The following is a 23,721-nucleotide window of genomic DNA, read 5'->3' on the forward strand; positions in this document are numbered from 1 at the left end:
CACAGAATTTTTTTTTGTACATTTAGAACAGATATGAAATTTGTGATTTATCGTGAGACTAGTGAAGTCATGCGATTAAAAAATGTAATCGCCTGATGCCCCTAATTTTTAATAATCTTTTATTTTAGGCAAAAAAAAGATTTAAAGAAATTAGGGGCGCCAGGCGATTACAATTTTTACTCGTAATTAATCGCATGACTTCACTAGTTAACTCACAATTAATCACAAATGTAATATCTGTTCTAAATGTACAAAAAAATTCTAGGTTTTCATACTCTTGTTAACAAAAGTGTGAAAAAAATGTTAAACTAATAGAAATAGTTCAAATTATTTCCGTCAATGGCAGTGAATGAGTTAAATGAGTCATTTTAAAATAAAAAAAAAGTGCAAATATATACATTAAAACAACTCAAAATTAGAATTAATAATTTTATTTTTGTTTGTTTACGATTACGCAGATTTTTGAATTTCAATTAATTGCACAGCCAATGTTTTGAATGTCAATTAATTCATGCTTAACTTTTCTCGCTTAATATAGAAATAGCTTAAATGTTTAGGTATTCTTGTCATTGTCTTTCTCGCATCTCCTGCTTGTCTCGCTGCAAAACGTACAAAAATCGATCCAGGGACAAAAGTGCAATGTGTGTCCTTCCTTTTTGACTTTATTGTGGTTTGCTATTCCGGGCCCAAGCAACGTCTGCCAACGTTTTTGCTCACCTTTTTTTTTTTTTTCTTGGATTGCAGCGAGCGTTTTGGTTTACTCCTCACGTCCGCTCGGACCGCGTTGACTTTGATGATTGTTCCATTCGGCGGCGTGATCGCTCTTTGCTTTTAGGTCTCACGCGCGCATACCAGATGAAGGGGACAACGACCGGTCGATACAAAAAGGTCTTTCTTTGATCCCTGAGCTGTAATGTTTTAGGGAAAATAATGATGATCATGTAAACAAAATACACGCTCTTACGCGGATATCCCGCAAAGTAGCCGGAACAGCGGAATTTACGCTCCGGCGGCTTTTATACAGAACCCAGCGAAGCGGGTTATTGCCACTTTCACGCGCTGAAATCGGGTCATTCGATGTGTGACGACATCGGCAACAACAATGATTTCAACATATGAAAGAGAGAACGAGCGAGAGAGAGAGAGAGAGAGAATCAAATCCTTAAGGCGATGACAAGGAGCGTGAAAGGGGCTTAAATGGGATTCCCACCCCTCTAATGAAACATGATTAAGGTATCTTTGAACTGACGCCTGCAAAATGTGATTTATTATTGCTTTTTGGGTTTGTTTGTTTTTTAAATTCAAATCAAATGTTTTTGTTCTGTGCAGAGGTGGCAAATCCAAGTCCAGAAAGTAAAAACCCTGCCAGAGTTTGGCCTTAGCCCTGATGCTAGCTAGCTCCTTAGCAGGTAAATGAGCACCATGGGAGCTAACTAGTAAGCTAGCTAGCTAGCACCTGAAAGTAAAAACCCTGCCACAGTTTGGCTTTAGCCCCAGGTGCTAGCTAGCTCCCATGGTGTTCGTTTACCTGCTAGAGAGCTAGCTAGCTAGGTAGCACCAGGGGTTGAAGCCAAAGTGTGGCAGGGTTTTTACTTTTAGGTGCTAGCTAGCTAGCTCCCATGGTGATTACTTACCTGCTAGGGAGTTAGCTAGCTTGCACCTGAAAGTAAAACCCCTGCCACAGTTTGGCTTTAACCCCTGATGCTAGCTAGCTACCTAGCTCCCTAGCAGGTAAACGAGCACCATAGGAGCTAGCTAGCTAGGTAGCATCAGGGGTTAAAGCCAAACTGTGACAGGGTTTTTACTTTTAGGTGCTAGCTAGCTATCTCCCTAGCTATCTACCAAGGGTGCTTACTTACCTGCTCGGGAGCTAGCTAGCTTGCACCTTTAAGTAAAACCCCTGCCACAGTTTGGCTTTAACCCCTGATGCTAGCTAGCTCCCATGGTGCTCACTTTCCTGCTAGAGAGCTAGCTAGCTAGGTAGCATCAGGGGTTAAAGCCAAACTGTGGCAGGGGTTTTACTTTCTGGACCTGTATTTTCCACCTCTGGTTCTGTGCAATGATTTAAGTGGGCTTTGTCAGTATGGAATATTCAAACTGTGATTCTAATATATACTTGTAGATACATTTGTAAATAGCGGATCATGTGTATATACAGTACAAAATGCGTGTGTGTGCGTGCGGCTCAAGGGAATAAAATGACATGCGTCTTAACCTTGTGTAATGTTATTGTTGTTGATTTTGCTGTTTTCACCTGCAGTGAATGTCATGAAATGGAACAAGTGTGTGCGCCTGAGACAGATTTGTATTTGTTTTTGTGGACGAGGCAGGTTTTGAGTCCTTTTCTCCTCAAAAGGAGCGCAGTCGGCAAAGCTGGAGGTCACACAGCACACTGCGTGATAGGATTTAAGCACAGCAAGGATTTACTGCGTGACATCAAAACAACAAGTCAACGCACACGATTTTTTTCATGTCACCAATGTCTTACAAATGCACTTATGCCCTCTAGTGGCAGAAAAATGACCAACATAAATCAATATCGTAGTACATCTTTTAAATTTTAACTCAATTTTATGAATTATGAAATTAATGTATCAAAAGATGCAGCCATATTTCTATTAGTCTAACATTTGTTTCCACTTTTGTTACGAGTATGAAAAGCTTTTTTTTATTGTACATTTAGAACAGATATAAAATTTGCAATTAATCATGAGTTAACTATTGAAGTCATGCGATTAATTACGATTAAAAAATGTGATCGTCGCCTGACACCCCTAGTAATTTGAATAATTGGTTAACTTTCTTTTCCTTACGGCCTTTCCATCTTAGTTTCAAGCAGGGGTCGTTTGTCATTTTCATTTTTCCTCCCCAGTCGGCTGCAGGCGCAGTGACACGCGGCCGGTTGATACTGTGTAACCATTTCAAGTCGCCGGGAGGCTATTTTTAGCTCGCTGATAAAATACCGACTCTCCTCCCGGCTTTGGATGACTACACTTGAAAATGGCCAAAGCCGCCTTTCCTGATGGGGGCCCTCTGTGGAAAGAGATAACCGGCCTGACGGACTCAAACCGCACCAGGTGCCTCTCAAACTTTTGACACCAAGGACCGCCCCCAATTCCCGTCGTCATGACTACCATTGAAGTAGCATCGCATTAGCAGAAGTTTTCATCAAAATCGAGACTGAGATTTTTTTCAGAAAAAGCACCTTTAATATTATTGTAAGCTACTATAATGTATTACACAATGTGCTTAGACAAAAAAAACTGTAAATAGATCAATTGAAAATAATAATAAAAAGAAGCTTTTTGCTGTTTAACTATTTCATGTGCTGCCACATTTGAAGAAGAAAAAAGGTTGTGATCGTGTGATAAATTTCACATTTTAGCATACTCCATTTCACAATTTAACGGGATCAATTTCATGTTTTAACATGACAGGTTTTTGCATCAAAACATGGTTAAGTTTCATTTCGACTTCAGGTCACTGGCAGAGTCCTTTTTGTGTCTTAATATAAATAAACTCATAACTATGCTGCTCTTCTATAATACTGTGAAGAGAAAAAATAAGGTTAAAGTTTTTTTGTTTGTTTTTTTATATTAAGATTGACCAGGACCGTAAGTAATTGCTTTGATTTGTTTTGCTGAATGCTTAAGTCAAACTTAACGTCTTACAGAGTTAACATGTAGAAAACGCACAACTTGTCACATTAAAACTTGAAATGTATCACGTGAAACTAGGGTGGTACAATTAATCAAAATTCTATTTCAATTATTACACTCAAATTACAAATTCAGCATAATTGTAAATATATATATATATAAAAATACATATGTATATTATATTTTGTACTTGTTTGTTTATATATATATATATATATATATATATATATATATATATATACACTCCAACATAAAAAAAAACATTTATTTATTTATTTTTAAACGCATAAATACGTCTTTGGGAGCATGGTAATTTTTAAAAATAGAACATATTTATACGTTTTGGGGTGAGTTAAAGGAAAGGTGAAATTTATAAGTTAAAATGTGAAACTTACTGGTTTAAATTGTGACATAATCTGAAACTTGTCACGTTAATATCGTAAAATTTAACACGTGTGCAATTATGAAATTTATGTTATAACGTGAAATTATATCACATTAAAACATGTAATTTATCCCACTATAATGTAAAAAAAATTGTTAACATTTTATTTGTATTATACTTGATTTTTTTCCCCTCCCTTCCACATTGAACCCAAGCTACGCCTTTTCCTTCCATTTTCTGTGCGTTCATTTGGCCTATTTTCAATACACAAAAAGTCAACACCCGTGTGGAAGAATATCACTGAATTATTTTCCAATTTTTGCGGCGAGCTCGCTTCCACTTTGGGCTCCTTTCAGCTGGAATCTGGCATTGATTCCTGAGCGTAGCAACAGACAGCCGCCGCCGCCGGCCGGGATAAAAATTAAAAAAAAGGCGAAAATCTGCCATTTGTCTAATGACGTGCGAAATTGCAGGAAACATTTGCATTAATAGTTGATATGTTGTGGTGCGTGGCGGAGCCTCCCTGTGGCTGAACGCGAGGACATGTTGGTATACAATTGATGAGCGACTCGCGCTGCTTGCTGGCTGCTGCGAGACAGATACGCTTAAGAAGTCAAAGCTTGTGGGTCGCCGTTTCATGTGCTCGCCCGCCGCAACGCAGATTTTGCCACATGCTCTTCCATCATGTGCTGCCTATTATACAAATAGAGGGGAAAAAAGATGCTCAAAGAGACCATATGCAAACAACTAATATCACATTAAATGCTATATAACGGATTTTAAAAAGGCTACACACCCCTGTTCATATACCTTTTTTTTTATGATATAAAACAGAGATCAATTTCTTCTGTGACCTATAACCAGTACCGCTAAATGAAACATCTTTCTGAATGTTTTGAATTGTGAATGTAGTTGCAAAAATATTATATTTGGGATGTGGTTCTGTATAGAATTAACCAATTACGTAACCACTGATAAAGAGTTTATTCTGTGTATTTATTTTCTTTGCTCACTTTTCTGCAAACTTGTTTTCCCATGTTACCATTTTAAATGACAATAATGTGAAAACGCCACAGAAAAAAATTATTTATTCAAGTTAGGCGGGCTAAATGAGTGGCAACGTAAAATGGCCGCCAGTGGTGTCACTTCTCCCAACGGGAGCGGCATTGACAGTAGAGGCTTACATTTTATTTTTATTTTTACGGGACAGGATTGTTGTGTTTTTTTGTTGTTTTTTTTAACTATTGTCCAGTCCTGGGACGGGACAGGATTTTTGCTGCTTAAGTGGGATGGGAAAATAGCCCCAGCTAATGCTAACGTTAGCGCACATTGGGAGGTAGCACGAAGACTCAAACTGTCGCCAATAAGTAATACTACACATTTAATAGTAACGCCACTCACCTCTCATGGACGCACAATCGGTAGGGAAAGGCACAGGTTCGATTTCAAAGACTACTTGACAGGTCGTAAATCACTTATCAGCGGCAAGGGTCGGTCACTCTCTCTCTCTCCCTTCTCGCTCGACCACGGTGCCAAAAGTCACAAGGACCCAAATTTAGCTGCACGAACAATGCCTGCCAGAAAACAAAATGTGTGAGTCTTTTGTGCGATTTCCTAATGAAGACGTCATTTATTGTATGAAAAGGAATAATAGCAATAATAATAATAATATGTATTGTATCATAGCGAATATGATATGAATGAGCTTTAAAATAAATAAACAAGCAACCCGAGGATTCTGACTTCATGGACTTGTTAGTGTGCACTGCCCCGTTTCATTATGAAATGTGTTATTCTTCAAAATGCAAATGAGTGGCTCCATCTGTGAGCGCGCTCTGTTAATCAATGCAGACATCCTGCCAAGAAAACAACCGTTAATAATAATAATCAAGCACTGCTTTCTCTGCCAAGAAGTCGTCAATGACGTGAGTCGAGTCCATTCACAAAGATCCATTTGCCAAGCCCGGATCTGTTCCATTCACCTTTTTTTTTTTTTTTTTTTTTTCTGCTGGCCGAGCATGTCTCCGGATCTAAACCCCATTGAGCATCTGTGGGGCTGGAAAGTTATGGCACTTGGAGCACAATCTAGACATTTTCACCCACGTTTGTTGCCAGCGGTCAATAAAACCCAAAGAGACAATTAACAAATGTTTCTTCTTTTTTTTTTTATTATTCCACAGGACACTCATACAAGCCACATTCAACACAATTTGGGAATCGAACCCACAACCCCATGTGCAGAAATAAATACGTAGCATTTTCAAATAAACTAATTTGGCTGCAATTGCACTTGTCGACGGCTGTGAGGTAAAACACAACGTGAGCTTAAATAGAATATGCACGCATGTTTAGAAACTATACAACACATTCCTGACTGTCCAGTTTGTGAGAACTATCGTCATTGCCAGTCACTTTACGCGTTAAATTAATTGACTGAAACAAAAGTAAAAGTGCGCTCTTTGGACCGTTAGGAATCATTTGGTAACTATCAAGTGGGCGTTAATGAAATATATAATTGAGCCGTTGAGGACAAGAGTGGGCTTAATGTCATTTTTTTTTTGTCAGGTAGTATAAGTGAACGTTTATGAAATATCGATGCATGTTTGGAATTAGACCACTATTGCACTAAACGTTTAATGGCAGCGGCCACAAAACAAACAAAGGAAACACGGAGTTAACCCACTCTGGTTCTTTTCTTTCTTTTTTTTGTACAAAAAAACTATTAAATCATTATTATGGGGTCAGGCTGTTATTTTTAACTTTAGCTAATTAAAATGAAATGTTTCAGGGGCTCTTATGAGGTTAAAAAATAAAATAGTTTGCCTACATTCCAGCAATAAGCTAAACATTTAATATTTTGGAAGTAAGCCCAAATATTTCAAGGTTTGACTACTTTAGGTGCTTTTTTATATATATAAAATCCTATTAAATTGATGTGGCATCTGGCTAAATGGAGATTTGGCACCTGCATTATCATGAATGAAAATGACGTTAAATATGTTTACAGCACCAGATCAATCAACATTTGGTTGGCCCATGAAATATAGACAGAAATTTCACTTAATTGATCCAAGAATTAACTGTACTAAAAATAATGTACCTTTGTTGATCTACTGTAACGGCAAGTGGGGTCCCTCTAGTGGTATGTGAAAGAATTATGGAAACATTTGCATTTAATTTGTAAGATCGGGTTAAAATTTTAACTTAATGTGCAATACATTTAAATTGAGTCATGTAAAAATATTTACCTCGGCTCAAAGGTTTTGTGCAATTTCACTTAACTGGTCCCCCGAAAATTACTTCTGACAAATAATGTGTTCATTCAAGCCAGCGACGTATAGTGACATTCAGAGAAAAATGCTCTTCCTTTAGATCGGTGATAGCGCCCTCCAGTGGTGCATGAAAGAACCACAGCATAAGTCAAGTTCAGTTGCATTTAACTTTGAAGTCCAACACATTTGCGATTAATTTTGAAAAAGGGTTTCTTTATATTAAATATTTAGATCTTTATCAGTATTCATTACGTTTCTTTGGCGGGTGCCATATGTGCCTTGGGTCAATAAAAGTTGCCCTATATGGTTCAAAATGGGTCTTCAGCACTTGAGGATTTAAAATAATACACATTGGCTCCTTCATATTCACACATTTGGGCTAAAAAAAAAAAAAAAAAGAGAGAGAAAAAAGTCATATTCGGCGGAATCAGAAATGGGACTCGCAGCGAGGCAGCTTCCCGGTTCCGGCCAGGCTGCTGTCGCTATTGTCCATCCCGGTGCAGCCCGTCCACAGGCCGAGCGTCCCTCCGCCCCCGCCGGGCTCCAGCGACGAGGCCGCCGCCACCAAGCCCGCCGAGTAGCGGCTCAGGTCGCACGAGCTGACGTGCAGCATGCGCTCCCTCCTCGGCCGGGGCCGGCGGCACAGCAGCCTCTTGAACGCCCTGCGGAAGTCCGGACTCCGGCAGTAGATGACCGGGTTGAAGGCCGAATTGGCGTAACCCAGCCAGTTGAGGAAGACGAACAAGTTGTCGTCCACCAGCTCGGCGCCGAAGACGCGCAGCACGTTGACCACGAAGAAGGGCAGCCAGCACAGGGTGAAGGTCCCCATGATGATCCCCAGCGTCTTGAGCGCTTTGTGCTCCCGCAGCGCGGCCATGCGCGGCGGCTTCCTTTTGCAGCGCGCCCCGCTGGCGTGGATGTGGAAGCGGCCCTCGCAGCGGTCGATCTTCCGCAGCTGCTGCTTGGCTTCGCGGTAGACGCGCGCGTACACGAACACCATGACCACCAGGGGCAGGTAGAAGGACACCACGGATGACGCCAGGGCGTACGCGCGGTTGGTGACGAAGTCGCAGCACGCCGGGTCCTCGTAGCACGCCGCGTGCGCGCTATCCCGGGACCAGTGCATGAGGATGGGCAGGAAGGAGACGAGCCCCGAGACCCCCCACACGGCGCACACCGCCGCCTTGGCCCGGGCTCTGGTGAGCAAGCTCTGGTATCGAAACGGCGCCGTGATGGCCACGTAGCGGTCCACGGCGATTACGCACAGCGTCTCGATGCTGGCCGTGACGCAAAGCACGTCCACGGAGATCCAGAACTCGCAGAAGAACGAGCCGAAGTCCCAGGCGCCGCGCAGCTGCAGGGCGGCCCCGAAGGGCACCACCAGGACGCCCATGATGAGGTCGGCGCACGCCAGGGACACCACGAACACGTTGGTGCGGGTTTGGAGTCGCTGCGTCCGGGCGATGGCCACGATGACCAGCGCGTTGCCCAGCACGATGGCGAGCACGATGAGCGCCATCAGGAGGCTCATGCCGGCCACCCACTCGCCACCGCCACCGCCGCCGCCGGGCTCCGTGCCGTTGCGGGGGTCCACGGCCCCCATGACGGGCTCCCGTCGCGCGCAAACTCCATCTGGAGCTCCGCGGCTGGAGCTCCGGACCACAGCATCGAGCCTGGATGTCAATCGGCGGGGAAGGTGGCGTCACGGACACGCCGGCCAATCAGAAGGCTCTCGTCGTTTTCCAACCGAACAGTGTTTCCCGGTGGAGTCAGGGCCGCGCAGAGGGCGGGGCCAATGGGGCAGTGGGCATCCCAGCAAGGTTTCAAATTAGGGTTTTAGAACGGGTTTGGGTTTTAAAACTATGGCTAGGTTTTCAAATTCAGGTTAGGGTTTCAAAGTAGAGTTTTAAACAGATTAAGTTTTTTTTTTAAATATATATAAATACTTTTATTACTTTTGTGCTACATTTGCAATAAATAACATGCATATTTTGTACAAGGCGCTAACCTATTTGGCTCATTGGATTCACAATAACCCAACTATGGGTCATCTTCTTGGGTAAATTTGACCCAACCTTGAGTCAAGAAATGGGTCTTTTAGTGTAAAACAGCTCATAAATATTGGTCAGATCCTTTACTTGGGTCAAAAAAATGGGTTATTTTGTATAAAACAACCCAGAATGTTGGGTCAAATTGACCCATAAAGTGGTTCGGTCCATTTTTGATCCATAATTGGGTTACTTTTGACCCAACTGTGTAGGATTTGATGCAACAACAAAACAAAAGCATTGGGGGAAAAAAAGGGAAAACTAACATACAAAGTGTTCAGCCTAAAAATGCAGACTTTCATTTGTATAATGAGGTGGCGAAACCTCTTACCCGATCCGCAGTTCATCACCTCCAATGCTGACGCTGTAAAAACCGGATGACAAAATGAAAAAGTGTAACACGCAAGGTTATATTAACCCCCCCGAATTACATTTTTGAGCCATGCAATTTGATACATAAACACATTTTTGGTTATTTAAAATGGTTTATGTAAAAGCCGAGGTCCGAGCGCATCTCGCAGATGGATGGCGGTGGTGTGTGCGCTGATTATCGTTCCCTCGACTGTGAACCCGATGACACGGCACCAAGGGGGAGACAGAAAGACAAAGACAGAGCACTTGACCCAAACATAGCACAAGCTGCTATACAGTGCAGCCTTGTATGACGGCCAGTATTCCAGAGTTTCCTGAATGCACCTCCAGGCTATTGTGCAGAACAGGATGATTTAGTGGATGTTTCTAAGAAAACTGAAGCTCTATAAGGATAAAACGGCCACATGACAAAAATTCAAAAGATGAATGACTAAGTGTATATCCAGTGCTGTAGTGTATATTTTTCCCTGGTTTTTTTTCATTTGTTTTTCAAAATATGCTTATTTTTTCAGTGTATTTTTTTCAGTTTTTTTTTTAATTAGTTTTTCTGTATTTGAAAACGTGCTTTATTTCAGTTGTACAGATTTATTTTCTGTTTTTCAGAATTAGTTTTTCTGTTTTTCAAAATGTGCTTTTTGTTCTGGGGTTTCTTTTGTTTTTTCAAAATATGCTTTATTTCAGTTGTTCAATTTTTTCTTTTGTTCAAAATATGCTTCATTTCCGTTGGTCAGATAATTTTTTTTCTTCTGTTTTTCAGAATTAGTTTTTCTGTTTTTGAAAATATGCTTATTGTTCTGGGTTTTCTTTCCGTTTAAATTTTTTTTTGGGGGGGGGGGATTAGTTTTTCAAAATATGCTTTATTTCATTTGTTCAGATTTTTTTTTCAGTTTTTCAGATTTTGTTTTTCTGTTTTTCAAAATATGCTTTTTGTTCTGGGTTTTCTTTTGTTCGTTTTTTTCTGTTTTCCGGAATTGTTTTTTTTTTACACAATATTTTTTTAAGGACAGAAAAAGATATTCCATAAAAAAGAAAAAAATGACTCTGAAAACCAGAAACTAAACAAATCAAAAAAGATTGTACATCTAAGGGAAAATATCTGGCGCATCCAAAAAGCTGAGTGCCATTGGTGCCAGAATATTAGGTACACACTTCAGGCTAAATTATTAGGTAGACCCAAAATATTAGGTTCAATTTTTTTTTGACACATCCAAATATTAGGTACACGCAAAATGTTTAGTAGGAATTTGGCCAAATATTAGATAAACAACAAAAGTAAGAGTTAACATCCGTGCGTCAATGAATGACGCAAATAAAGTCACAATAGTGAGCGAATAATGCAAGTTTACCACATGAATGGTACACTCGACAAGCTCCTCTCGACTCATTATCTTCTGGAAATATAGCACCACTTTGTTGTGGTAATGATAAATGCACGCACTGGTTATGTAATTGGCCACAAAACAGCATTTTGCGCTTAAACTGAAGAGAGTTCACAGTAAACTTTTAACATTTAAACCACACTTAATAGCTTTGAGGCAACTTTTAAAAGCTTGCCTGACCTTTACACACGCTGTTGCTTTTTAGAGTGCAGAGATAGTGAAGCGACCCAAAAAAAAAAAAATGTCAGCATTGTTTCAAGGATTGTGTTTTTCACCCCCATGTGTGGATGTATACCTTTTGTTAGCATATGCAAAGGAAAGGCACATTTTGAGACATTTGCGTCAAAAGGCCTGGACAATATGGCCTTAAAATATCACCATTTGAATCACAGAAATCTGATTTCATTCGATTTTTAAGGCCACATTTTTTTTTTATTTAAACCCTTTGAGAAGTAAAACTGTTTAGGCATGCATTTTGCAGCTTTTTAGAAAAAAAAAAGTTGTTTTGACAGACAGAGTTCTTACATATCCAAATCCCCCAGGAGGCAGAGGCACCACCATTCCGGACTGCCTGTGAGCTTACGTCACACTAAAGATAAATGATTGGGTCGGAGGGCGTGTCGTTCCCCTTGAGAACATCACTGCGATTAGGACAAATTGAAGAGCAGCAAAAATCCGCTGGGTTCTTGTTTTGACACAGCAGTGGTCCCTGAATGTTTCCCTAACCCCGCAGGGGGGGGCAGAGCACGCACCCCAGGGGGACCCCAGTTGAGAGGACACCTCTCACACATCCAGAGGCCCATTGCAGCCCCACTGAAGTGATCTGACAAGGCCCCAGGAGGACCATAAGGAGACCCCACCCTGGTCCCTAACAAGAAACAAACAAGCACTTCTTGTCAAGAGTGGATAAAAAATACTTTATTTGTTCTTTCTGTTCCATTTTTAAAGTGCAGCTTCGAGATGTAGACTTCTTGGCAAAAGGAGCCCATAAGACATAAAAAAAAAGATAAATGAAATGAGTTTTAACAGAAAAGTATTATTGCTTTTAAAAAGATTATTGCCAACGGTTTTTCAAGGCACCTTAGGGCCAGGTGGTGTAATCACGCGACCAGTGTCTCGTGATATTTTTGTTCCTTTGTTTTGTTTTTGTTAAAAAAAAATCTCATTCATTTCTGCTCTATGACATTAGCAACATTTCACGCACTATTAGCAAACTTTGAATAGCAGTAAACCTTTATTAAATTAATGTCAGCAAAGGGGCTGACGAGAGAACAGTCTGTACAAAATTCCAAACAGTAATGTCAGCTCTGATGCTAACACTTGGTAGTTGGTTTGTACATAATTCTGAACAGTATGTTAGCTCTGAAGTTAACTTAATCTAATTGGTTTGTACTCACTTCTTAACAGTTGTTTTAGTGCTGATAACTAGCAACAACTTACTACACAACCTTGAACAGTAACATTAGCTAGCCTCTGCATGCTAACTCCAGACTTTGATGATGTTAGCTCCGATGCTAATGCTAACGAGCGGGCATTTGTACTCATTTGTGAACACTAATTCTGACATCAACTACAAAAATATTTAATGGCAAGATGATTCTGAACAGTAATGTTAGCTTTGATGCTAACGCTAACACAAAACAGACGCCAGTCTCTGTTAAAAGCCAGTGTGGCATAAACATGAATTTTGAAGTTGTTCTTCCTTTCCCTATTTTGACATCATGTTCCTTTCAATTTTCATCCCACTTAATTCTCGCGTCACGTCCTTGCATAAATAAAAACCTGCCGTTCGCATTTCAAGCTGCAACTCTTGTTCAAGGTGTGTTAGCGCTTTGATTTGTAACAATCAACGTCCATTACGACTGTGATGTAATGAAGTGCTTTTAGAGTGGTCTCTCCGGCGTATGAAAATCAGGTTTAGAAGAGGCCCACTCTTACCCAAATAGACTATGCGGTCAGAAATCTTCGTCGGCTCATCCATCATGAGCCCGAATGGACATTTTGGTTCTGAAGCGACCTTCTACTGAGCTCATTTGGCATGAAGCAGGAGTTCAGAACATTCAAAGCGGGCGTCTCACTTGTTTAAATAAAATGTTTGAAAAAGTCTGAGGTCACCTTTAGATGTACAACGTACTTTGTGTATATATAAATATATTGTGTTAATTGATCATTAATTTTCAATTATTTATTATTTATTTTTTTCAATTATGGAAAATAGTCTACTTTAAATCACCGTTCCCTTTTGTCTTAACATTAACAGTATTTTTAGTTAACACTCGTATAGTTCATTTATGGCTTTCCAAAAAATTTAATCTTTTAGAGAGAATGTGTCAATTTCACAGTGACCTCCCCCGTGGCAGGAATGTCACTTAGCTGGAGAGGTTGGTAGAAGGCCGCCGCTCTCATGGTGCAGGCCGCACCCGCCGCCGTGCAGAAGTACAGCCAGATGCCGAGCGAGAGGCCCGCGCGCAGGTTTTTCAGAACCCGCGGAAGTTTGGCGGCGACGCGCAACGGCTTCGACAGATCCGCGATGGCGCCGGTGACCACCTGAGCGTCGAGGAGCCACTCGTCACCTATGGGCGGGCCAAAAATAAAGGGTTGGATGGAGACACATTGAATGGGTTAATAACCGCAAACAGAACAACGAATCGGATTGGTTTCATTGAATCAGGACGTGACGTTGCAGAGTGAGAGGCAAACACGGGCGAGGGAGCGCTAATCGTTCCGCTGATTAATGACGCTGATTCCTAGCACAGCGTTCCCAGGAGGGCCGCGACTAAAACGCCACCATTTAGTCCTGGCATGCGCTCCGAACCGCGTCCTGAAATTCCCGCAGCGGGCTGATCGGATCAGCTTAAGTCTGGGCCGACTCGGGGATCACGTAACGTAGCCTGGGCGCTAATTATGTGAAGCGAGTCGCTGCGCTCTTATCACGCTGACAAAGAAGCGCATCGTGCCGCCGATACCGTTCGGAATGATGGAAAAACTTCCTATGTGGCTCATCAACTAAGAAATCTGATTGGCTGTCCTGAGGATGGGTAAGGTCGACTTAAATTAAAACGGATTCTGCACATCAAAAAGCTTTCAGAAATAAAACATTTCTTAGTTTTTGATTTTTATGAATCTGAAAAAAAAGTGTGTGTAGAATTATGAGGGAAAAAATTATCCTTAACTATTTTTTTATTAGGGGTGTCAAAATTTGTGCATTAATTTTGAGTTAATTTAAAGTTCCTTTAACACCACAAATTTTTTTGCGATTAATGACCCTTACTTGGAAAGCCTGTACTGGGGAGAATTCCCAATCCAAGGCAGCAGACACGTCAGACAAAATTTTGGCAGTAATAAATGTAATAATAATGCATAGATTTGCCAAGACTGGGGTCAAGTTGCATTTTACAATTAAAAAAATGTGCATAATTTCACAAAAGATAGCTCTTAATATGAAAAGAAAAATGCACAGACCTGTCACCAATGTCTTACAAATGCAATTATGCCATCTAGTGGCAGAAAAATGACCTCAACACAAATCAATATCACACTTGTTTTTCTTAAATTTGAACTCCATTTTATGATTTATTATGAAATTACTGTATCAATGACTAAAAGATGCATCCATATTTCTATTAAAAAAAAATCCACTTTTATTTACAAGAGTATGAATATTAAGAAAAAATATATTTTATTGTACATTTAGAACAGATATAAAATTTGCGATTAATCGTAAATTAACTATTGAAGACATGCGATTAATTAGGATTAAAAATGTTAATCCCCTGACACCCCTAGTTTTAATCCTCCCCATCGGGGCAATATGGTTCTCACCTTCGGCAGAGAGGGCCCAGCAGCTCGGCGCCTCGTCGGTGAGTGTGGCTCCTTCGGGAAGCGACAGCGCGAGTGAAATGACCACGGTCTGTCCGGCACAAACCGCCACCGGCGGCATGTCTATCCTGACGGCCCCTCGAGGCATCTTGGGGGTCTTGGCGGGAGCCTTTGCTCCGGCAGGTGCTGAGTCTGTAGTGTCTGAGGAAATAACGAACTGGAGGAAGATATCAAATGTGAGAATCAGAAATGTCAGGTGAGACATCGCACAAAGCATCTAACCAGGGAGACGGTTTTCGACCGCAGGTCCAGCACTTTGACTTGGTGGTTGTTGGTGTCGGCTACGTAGAGGAGCTTGCCACCGGCACCTACGCAGATTCCGCCGGGCTCGTTGAAGCGGGAGGCGACAAAATCAGGACCCGCGGCGTCGCCGGCTTCTCCTGTGCCGGCCAGAGTGCTGCACTGCTTCGTTTTGGGGTCCACCGCTTTAATCTGGGCACATACATTTATTCATAACATTATTAACTCATCATTATTCAAATCCAAAAACGTGTAAATGCGTTTATTAATACTTTGTCCTTCACTCCCAAAAACATATTTACACATTGTTTTTTTTTTATTTATGCTAGAACATACAGAAGGCTTTTATGCAGCTTCTGGTGATCTCTTATACTCTGCTGCTACCTGCTGGCCGTTTTTTGTAATAACTACCATTGCTTTAAGGCACCGCGGTCCTCAAGTACCCCGAGCCAGCCTGTTTTCCATGTCTCCCACAGCCAACACAGGTTTTTCCAAACGATTAGCTAATCAACAAGCTCCGCATGAAGCCTGATAACGATCCGCGGGTGTGTTGCCTTAAAGCAATGGTAGTTATTACAAAAAACAGCCAGCAGGTAGCAGCAGAGTATAAAAGATCAACGAGGGCCATGTTGCAACAAGCTCTTTTTGACAAGTGTTTTCACCAGGAATGTGAATATTGATGCAACTTAGATATATTCTAATGCTAATTACTGCAAAACAGAAACAGATACAAATATACTTTTTTTTTGTGATGAAAGACGAGACTCTAATCTTTCTTTTGGTAGGTTCCATGTTTTCATAGTAATAGAGCAGAATCTGTGGACCTTGCAAAATCAATAAAAATCCGGTAAAACAGCCGTGGGGTGAAGGGGGTTGCTTCAGAGAAAATGGCTGGGAGTCAATGAGTTAAATGGCAAAATGGCACGCCGCTTCTTCATTGACTGTTACTGTATCTTTTTAAGGCACAATATACTAAAACGTGTGGCCTCAAAAGCATATCCAGGCTCACCGTTGAACTCTAACCACGTAGAATAGCAGAACAAATCCTAACCTTGTGATTGTAGGAGTCGGCCACATAGAGCAGGTTTTGCTGCGGGGACCACGCCACGCCGAGCGGATGCTGCAGCTTAGCGTCCACGCCCTTCCCGTCCACATCCCCGAAAGCAAAAAGGTTCTGGTTGAAATATAGAAAAAGAGCGCCAGGCGACAAAATAGGATCATATTTCTGTTTAAAAAAAAAAACATGATTATACATTAAAGTCATTCACTGCAAGATGATAATCAAATGAGTTATTTCAAGACTTAAGACAGGTAAAATAGTTGATTTTATCACGTGCCACCGCCGGAAATTATACAATTTCATTTAATTGCTCCCAAAATGATAATTTATTTACTACACACACTGTTTCTATCTATGCCCACCTAGTTAGTGGCATTTGATGGCAGAATGTACAATTAAGTTTGACAGATGATTCCATATGACATAATAAAATGCTTAAAACAGCAGAAAACAAACAAGAACCCATTCATTGCATGTCACAATTGTAAAATAATTCTTGCTTGTCGCCAGCAGATAAATGAGCACAAAGCGCCACGCTTTGCTTGGCGGATGCAAAGTGATCGTTTTCCAATTATGGCTCCCCAATTCGCAAAAGTGTCGTATTAAAAGGCTAAATAAAGAGCGACATCAAAAGCTCAAAAGTGGTGAAAGAACAGAGAAGACACTCAGCGTTAACAGAGCGTCAATTCGATAACACGCTTCTCCAAGGCATTATTATTATGACATAACTCGAGACGATTGCAATTCCTGTCGAAAATGCGTGAACTGAACGGAAGCGCTGCCGAACGAATTAATTGCTGAAACCTAAAATGTGAGACTTGGAAGTTTAGTTCACCAAACGGTGCCCGGCGGACCTTTCACCCACCATGGGGTCTCTCTCGCCACCAACCAGCAGCTTGACGGCGCCGTCCTTCAGCGCCAGCGTGCGCACGGTGCTGCTTTCGCTGTCGGCCACGAAAAGGCAGCACCACGGCTCCTCGGGGGCGGCGGCCAAGCCCGAGGGCTGGGCGAAGCCGGCCTTGTGCGGGTAGGCGTTGTTGCGGTTCTCCTCGCTGCCGCTGCCGGCCCATCGCACGCACGTGCCCGCCGTGGACTCGCTGTCAACGTGACGGTGTTGTTATGCGCCGCGGGAATTTGTATTTTTGGGACAATTCTGCACTTATGAAAAGCTCTCTTGTGTCTGAGTGCACCAAGGACGCAATTGTTAAGTCTGCCTCACCTTCCTTTAGGCAGTTTCCCATCTGCTAGGAACAAAGCCCAAATCTGATGGGTTCCCGCCATGGCCACCCACAGCACGTTGTCCTCGACGCCGCCTACACACAAACATCCAGGACATGACAGTCGCCAAGTCTGGCTGTCCACCAAAAACACTCAATGACAACTAGAAGTTGTGCAACTTCTTAAAACAACAACAACAACAACAACAACTTTCTAACGGAATCATTACAATTGAATAGGGATGGGCAAGTACCGATACTCTTGTGACCGTTTTCCGATCAAGAACTAGATATTAGAAGAATACGAAATTGTCATTTTATGCAATTTTAAGGAAAAAAATACTATATTGGGTTATATAGGTCATTCTTGTCAGTGTATTTTTTTAATTAAAAGTACACGCGGTATCATATTGGTCTGAAAAAAAGTGGTATCGAATATATTATGCATATTTATATTTATGTGTATTTATTCATGTGGCGTCTTCTAAAGCGACTAACTATAATCTGATTTATGATTTACTGACTTATGTTTACACCACAATTGTTTGTTAGAATATTGTGAAGTTATCATAGTGAATGCTTAAAAGCGTTTTTAAAAATGGACTTTCATATTAATTACAGGCTCATTTGCATAGAATAAATATAAGACCAAACAATTTATGCATAATAAATCTGACAGTTTATTGTAATACAGATTGATTTATTAATAATTTATAATAGAGGAAAATTTGATTATTTTTCAATGTAACTGAATGGAGGAAAAATAACAGGTCAAAATAGAGAAGCAGCCAATTAGGAAGTGACTTTGTGGCGTCTTCCAAATGGAAATGGGTCAATATGCGGTTCTGAGGTCAGATCCAGTAGCCCATCTGCCCCAGTTTGACCCACAAGCCTGCCCCACATTAAACACGGAGCTCATATAAGTCCCTCAGGATTACTACTACTGTGGCTTGCCAGAAGGAACAGGCCCCGAGGTTCGAGGCAATTACGTTTTTAGAGCCGCTACACAAATTGGGGCTGGAAGACTCACCGGCCGAGCCGAGTGCAACATCCCAGGGAGAGCTGATTGGCTGCTGATCTCCCATCGCACCGCCAGCTTTGTCCGTACCTTGGACGCCGAGGCCGGCCAGTGTACTCACCCGCCCCTCCGAGAGGTCGATCTGCATAGACGGACACATGAGCAAGGAAGCACAAAAGTAGCTGACACTTAAAAAAAATTAAAAATAAATAAAAGAAAAAGAGAGCGATAGGCTTCTTTGTCCTTGTTTGACCTTTCGGATCAGGTGGTTCTCCGTGTCGGCCACGTAGACCACGTCGCCCTTCATGGCCACACCCTGAGGGGAGTTGAAGGTGGCTTCAGACAAGGAGCCGTCTCGCCTTCCACTTTCAGGCCCTGTACCCCCCAAAAAAGGCAACTGTTTAACTTCTTCAGCTAAAAAGCGTTATCATATTATCAAGGGTGGGCAGAAATTATATTCAAAAGGAAAAGGGAATAGAAAATGTGTGAAAAGTGAATTCATTTGAGCTAAAACATTGATATAACTTAAAAAATAATATATTTTAATACATAAAATAATTCTCATTTTTAACCAGATTAGTTACAATTAATGCAATTACAACTGACCTATTGTTTAATATTTGTCTTATAATTTACACCAAAAAAATCAGTTAACCAATAATTTAATAAGAAAATAAATTTTAAAAAATTAAATATATTTTTTAATATAATCATCCAGTTTTAATGTATTATTTTCATGAAATTGAAATGTTAACATTTTCTTAAACAATTTGAAAAATAGAGTAGAATACAAATTAATTCTAAATGTATGAACTGTTTTTATGATTAACCATTAATATATTTAAAAACAAAATTTCCTCTAATATAAATCAATAAAACCTATTAAATCAACCAATTTTGAGGTGTAAGGGTAAAAACTATTTGCAAAATGTGTACATTTTTAATATTTTTTATTTTTCATATTAAAAATTATTGTCATGAAATAAAGTAATTCACCCCTCATTGTATTGTTTATATTCTATAATTATAATTAACCGCTCATCAATATTTTATTGCTTACAATAATTCCATTAACCATTCATTTAATGAGAAAGATGAATCAAGACAAAACACATTTTCATGAATCAATTGAAAAACCTTACAGGACTCTTGAGTAAATGCTCGGTCAAAGCGCGGCGTGGGCCGTATGCGAGTTTATATCTGGATTCGCTACACTCAGCGCCAAAAAGTAGCACTCCTCCAGCGTGACATGTATTTGGAGAGCCCAAAGCAAACAGCAGCCGCCGAATGAGAACAGCCGACAGAAATAAAAGTCCCACTGGGCATTTTTGTCCCCGCGATGGAGGTCGGTGCCAGTTCCCAGTGTGCGCATCGTCCTGGACGCTGCCAACTTGTGTGTTGGCCTGGGAACAGCCGCGGCGGCCATGCGGCTCCTCTGAGGCTTTTTGAAGCCTGGGAATGATCTAAAAATATCCGAAAGTCCTGTTTTTTTTAGGGGGGGCGGTCACAGTTTAGGGTGTTAAAAGGTGGCACTTAGAGCCAAGCAAAACCGCATTACCTTTAAGTTTGAATTTAAATGAATCATCCACACTACCAGGAAGGAAATACGGTACGTTACCTCCGATGACGTGTAACACCCGACAAGTAGAGGACACCACCAGAATCCGGTGATGACCCGTGTCGGCGATGGCCAGCCTGTCGCTGGTGTGGTCCATGCAGATCTTCCCGGGAAAAGAGAGCACGCTTGGGGGCAGGGTGTCCCGGTAGAGCTTGACACCCACCGGGTGGGCCCGCAGCATCGCCATCTCCCGGTAATAACGGAGGCTGACGTCGGCAAAAAGCATCAACCTGTCACGGTGGCCCTCGCCCACCAGCGAGAAAAGCAGGTTGCCCCGTGGGCCCAACAGCACCAGTGTGGGCCAGCAGGAGACCTCCAGCTGGTGCCAGAGAGACGCCTCGCCGTCGTTTACTACCGGGTGGCGGATGTCGTAGCGGAGCACGGCGCTGCGGACGTTGTCCAGAACCTTGGAAGGGTACGCATAATAAGTCCAAAAAAGTCATTTTTGCGATTGCGATTTAACTCATTCACTCCCAAACATTTTCACTGAAGCAACCCCCTTTGCTCCCAACTGTTTTCCTGAATAATGACAGATTTTGCAAGGCCCACAGAATATTCTGTTTTATTGCTAAAAAAACAAACATGGAACGTGGAAGATTAGAGTCTCTTCTTTCATCAGGAAAAAAAAAAGTATATTTGTATCTGTTTTCGTTATGCAGAAATTAGCATTAGAATATAGCTAAGTTTCATCATTATTCACAAATCAGCTCATCAGCAAGCTATACATAAGCCTGATAATGATCCTCTTGATTGGAATCAGCTTGTGTTGGAAGTGAGAAACCTCCAAAACCTGCAGAACTCCGGCCCTCGAGGACCAAGATTGTCCACCTCTGCTCAAGCATTTAAAAAAACGTATAAATACGTTTTGGGACCATGGCAATATTTAAAATAGAATGTTTGTATACGTTTTGGGGAGCAAATGAGTTAATATACGATTATTTTTTCAAGGTCCTCTTTCCCATGTATTTTTTTTTTAAAACATGTTTGCCTATATGTGCCCTCCACTTTTATCCGATTCTTATTCAAAGTCTGCAGCGCAATCCAAAAAAAAAAAAAAAGATTAAAATAGATACAAATCTGTGTATATTGACTTACCTTTTCATTGGGGAATTTGGCCGAATGCACGCCAACAATAACCAGTCCATCTGAGATGACATTAAAGAAAAAAAAACTATGTTGTTAAAACGTACATCTTTCGAAAGCATGTTGTATGTTTATTTTTGTTTGCAAAAGAACCACAATTAATGATTTGGATCTAATCCTTCCGTTTTTCGACTCAACAACAAATTGCGTAAGCCTGATGAAGAACAAGTTTTGCTTTCATGTTCTCAATGGGCCCCAAAGCACTTAATGAAACAACTTAGGCTGTTGTCAAAGAAAGCATCTCTATCCCGGTTACAAATTCCGCCAAACGATTTACTTGAAATCAGCTGATCGTTCCGATGTTACGCAACTTAATTGCTGCTGAAAACAACATGTTCCTCAGCCTCTCGTGTTCAGCTGAGAGCAAAAGAAGCCTTAGCCAGCAGATGTCTTGATAGAGCTCAGTTTATCTCGCCAAACAGTTTTACCACCATTTTCATGAACGCCATTGATATTGAATTGGCTTGTTGACTGTTGGTGTTGCCAAAGACATCGTTTTTTTCCAACTGTTAAAAACCTCAATAGTCGTAAGACAAACAAAACATGAATCAAATCCACAGTCGAAGTGCCTCTCTTCATCCTCTGCCAAAAACATATTGCAAAGATGACGGGCGAGCGGGGGGTGCTTACTGTGGGAGTGACCGGAGTGGGAGGCTCCCACACCTCACGGAGCACAGCGGCAGACGGAATGTACCCGAAGCCGTGCCAAAGATAAGGTTTGTGTGATAAAGTGCGCTGAGTATATATATGTGCCTGTGTGCGTGCGTGGGTGCGAGCCAATGTCCGGTTTGCCTGGCAGCCGTATTTCAAGCTCGGACATATTTTTAGGTACTCATCCGCACGCTGCACAGATGACAACGGACGTGGCACGGTGTCACGTAGGGTGAAGTCTCGTTGATTAAATAAGACTACGTGTCATAATAACCGTCATGTGTAGCGCAGTATACTGTACCATATTTTCCCCAAATAGGGGCATCCTCTCGGATAAATGTAAAAAAATAAATGCCTTACTTAATATAAACACCTCCTTTTTCAGGTGGTTGCAAATTACCTTTACTGTGGTTTCCCAAGAGCAACGCCCACTTAAAAAATGCCTCACCTCAAATAAACACCTTGCCACTACCTTTACTATAGCACCCCTGGTCTGTCATCTACGTGGATATAATAACATCTGTGATGACGTGTCAAACTGCCGCAGTAAGGCGGCAACTACTGCTGAGGAGGACGCAGCCTAAAGTATCGGTAGCTGGGATCAGCGGTCTCCACGAGTACCCGATAAAATACTGCACAAACAGTAGAGAACCTTGGACTGAGTGCTTCTGCTCAAGATGGTGAAGGTCCGGCAGGATGTGCATGCAATTGATGCAGCAATAGGTAAAGAAGTCCAGAAGCACCACTTTCCCCGCCAGCTCCCCGCTGAAAGACAGCGGAGCCTCCGTGTTCAGCCATTCCAGACCTGCAGCCAATCATAAAAGAAAAAAAATCGGCATTCATTATGCAACCAACGCATTGATCGAATGATTCCCACACAAACTGGTTTCTTCAGGTTATATGGTTGGCTCTAAATCACCATCCACTGGTGTGTTGAGGTATTGCAGAACTTGCACTCGGTCAACAAATACATCAACTAATCTCTGACTTGAAATCTTTATTTTAAAACCATAAACCTTTCTTGAAATCGTATAAATCCTACAATTGAACCAGTTATAAAAAAAAACTTCTTCTTTTTTAAACCCTAACACTTGCTTGACACTACTATAAATAAAGAGTTCATCCCCGTAGCTTTATTGAAATTGTCTCAGATGCAGAACTGAGGGGAGGAGCTTCCTTTTGTTAGGCCATAACCGTGTCTAATCGCTGAATTAGTCCACTGTATTAACTTTCAAGTTTCAGCCTACTATGTATACTGAATTTCAACTTGAGAGCCTTATCTGCTAAACAGGGGGGTAAAATGCATTCATATGGATCTCCACAGGAGACAAATGACTTCACTCGGGAATCCCGAAAACGAAGCGACGTCCATGTCCCGTCTTGTTTATACATGTAGCACTGCGAGCTAACCCAAACACTGGAGAGTGTGCCAATTTGAACGGCTTACCGTTCTCAAAGTCGGGCATCTTGAGTTCTTCCCTCTCGTCCATGTCTTTCAGATACTCATAGACGAGAGCTTCCATCGACTCTTGTGTCGTGGCGTCATTTAAAGAGCCGTCGAGCACACTTTGAAGAGGAAATAGAGCTGACAAGCTGCACCCAGAAGCCATGTTTGAAACTTCAGCGAGCCCTGCTGGGTAAACTCGTCATGTAGATTCTCGCCGCTACTTTCGTCAAAATATGATAGACGGAAATACAGGAAATTAAAGGTAAAACATGATTACATGAGTGTGTTTGTCAAATGAAAGCAAAAAAAATAATTTGTTTATTTTCTATTTGG

At 41.5% G+C, this 23,721-nt stretch overlaps 2 protein-coding genes across 2 annotated transcripts; both read right to left on the reverse strand.

Moving 5' to 3' along the window:
* Positions 1-6,210: 6,210 nt before the first annotated feature.
* On the reverse strand, positions 6,211-8,980 carry adrb1 (adrenoceptor beta 1). The gene has a single exon (XM_086064381.1). It carries the CDS (start codon positions 8,917-8,919, stop codon positions 7,744-7,746), a length of 1,176 nt encoding a protein of 391 aa, XP_085920507.1. The 5' UTR covers positions 8,920-8,980; the 3' UTR covers positions 6,211-7,743.
* Positions 8,981-12,330: 3,350 nt separating this feature from the next.
* nhlrc2 (NHL repeat containing 2) lies at positions 12,331-23,578 on the reverse strand. Its single transcript, XM_086064380.1, has 12 exons — positions 23,389-23,578; positions 22,594-22,746; positions 21,243-21,292; positions 20,148-20,553; positions 18,783-18,904; positions 18,542-18,671; positions 17,514-17,607; positions 17,160-17,391; positions 16,286-16,408; positions 15,217-15,426; positions 14,938-15,151; positions 12,331-13,688 (listed from the first exon to the last, which is right to left on the reverse strand). The coding sequence occupies exons 1-12, from the start codon at positions 23,549-23,551 to the stop codon at positions 13,432-13,434; spliced, it is 2,154 nt and encodes a 717-aa protein (XP_085920506.1). The 5' UTR covers positions 23,552-23,578; the 3' UTR covers positions 12,331-13,431.
* Positions 23,579-23,721: the final 143 nt, after the last annotated feature.

Source organism: Leptonotus elevatus, chromosome 20, assembly GCF_054856555.1.
Source record: "Leptonotus elevatus isolate MCC_2025b chromosome 20, RoL_Lele_1.0, whole genome shotgun sequence".
Taxonomy (NCBI): domain Eukaryota; kingdom Metazoa; phylum Chordata; class Actinopteri; order Syngnathiformes; family Syngnathidae; genus Leptonotus; species Leptonotus elevatus.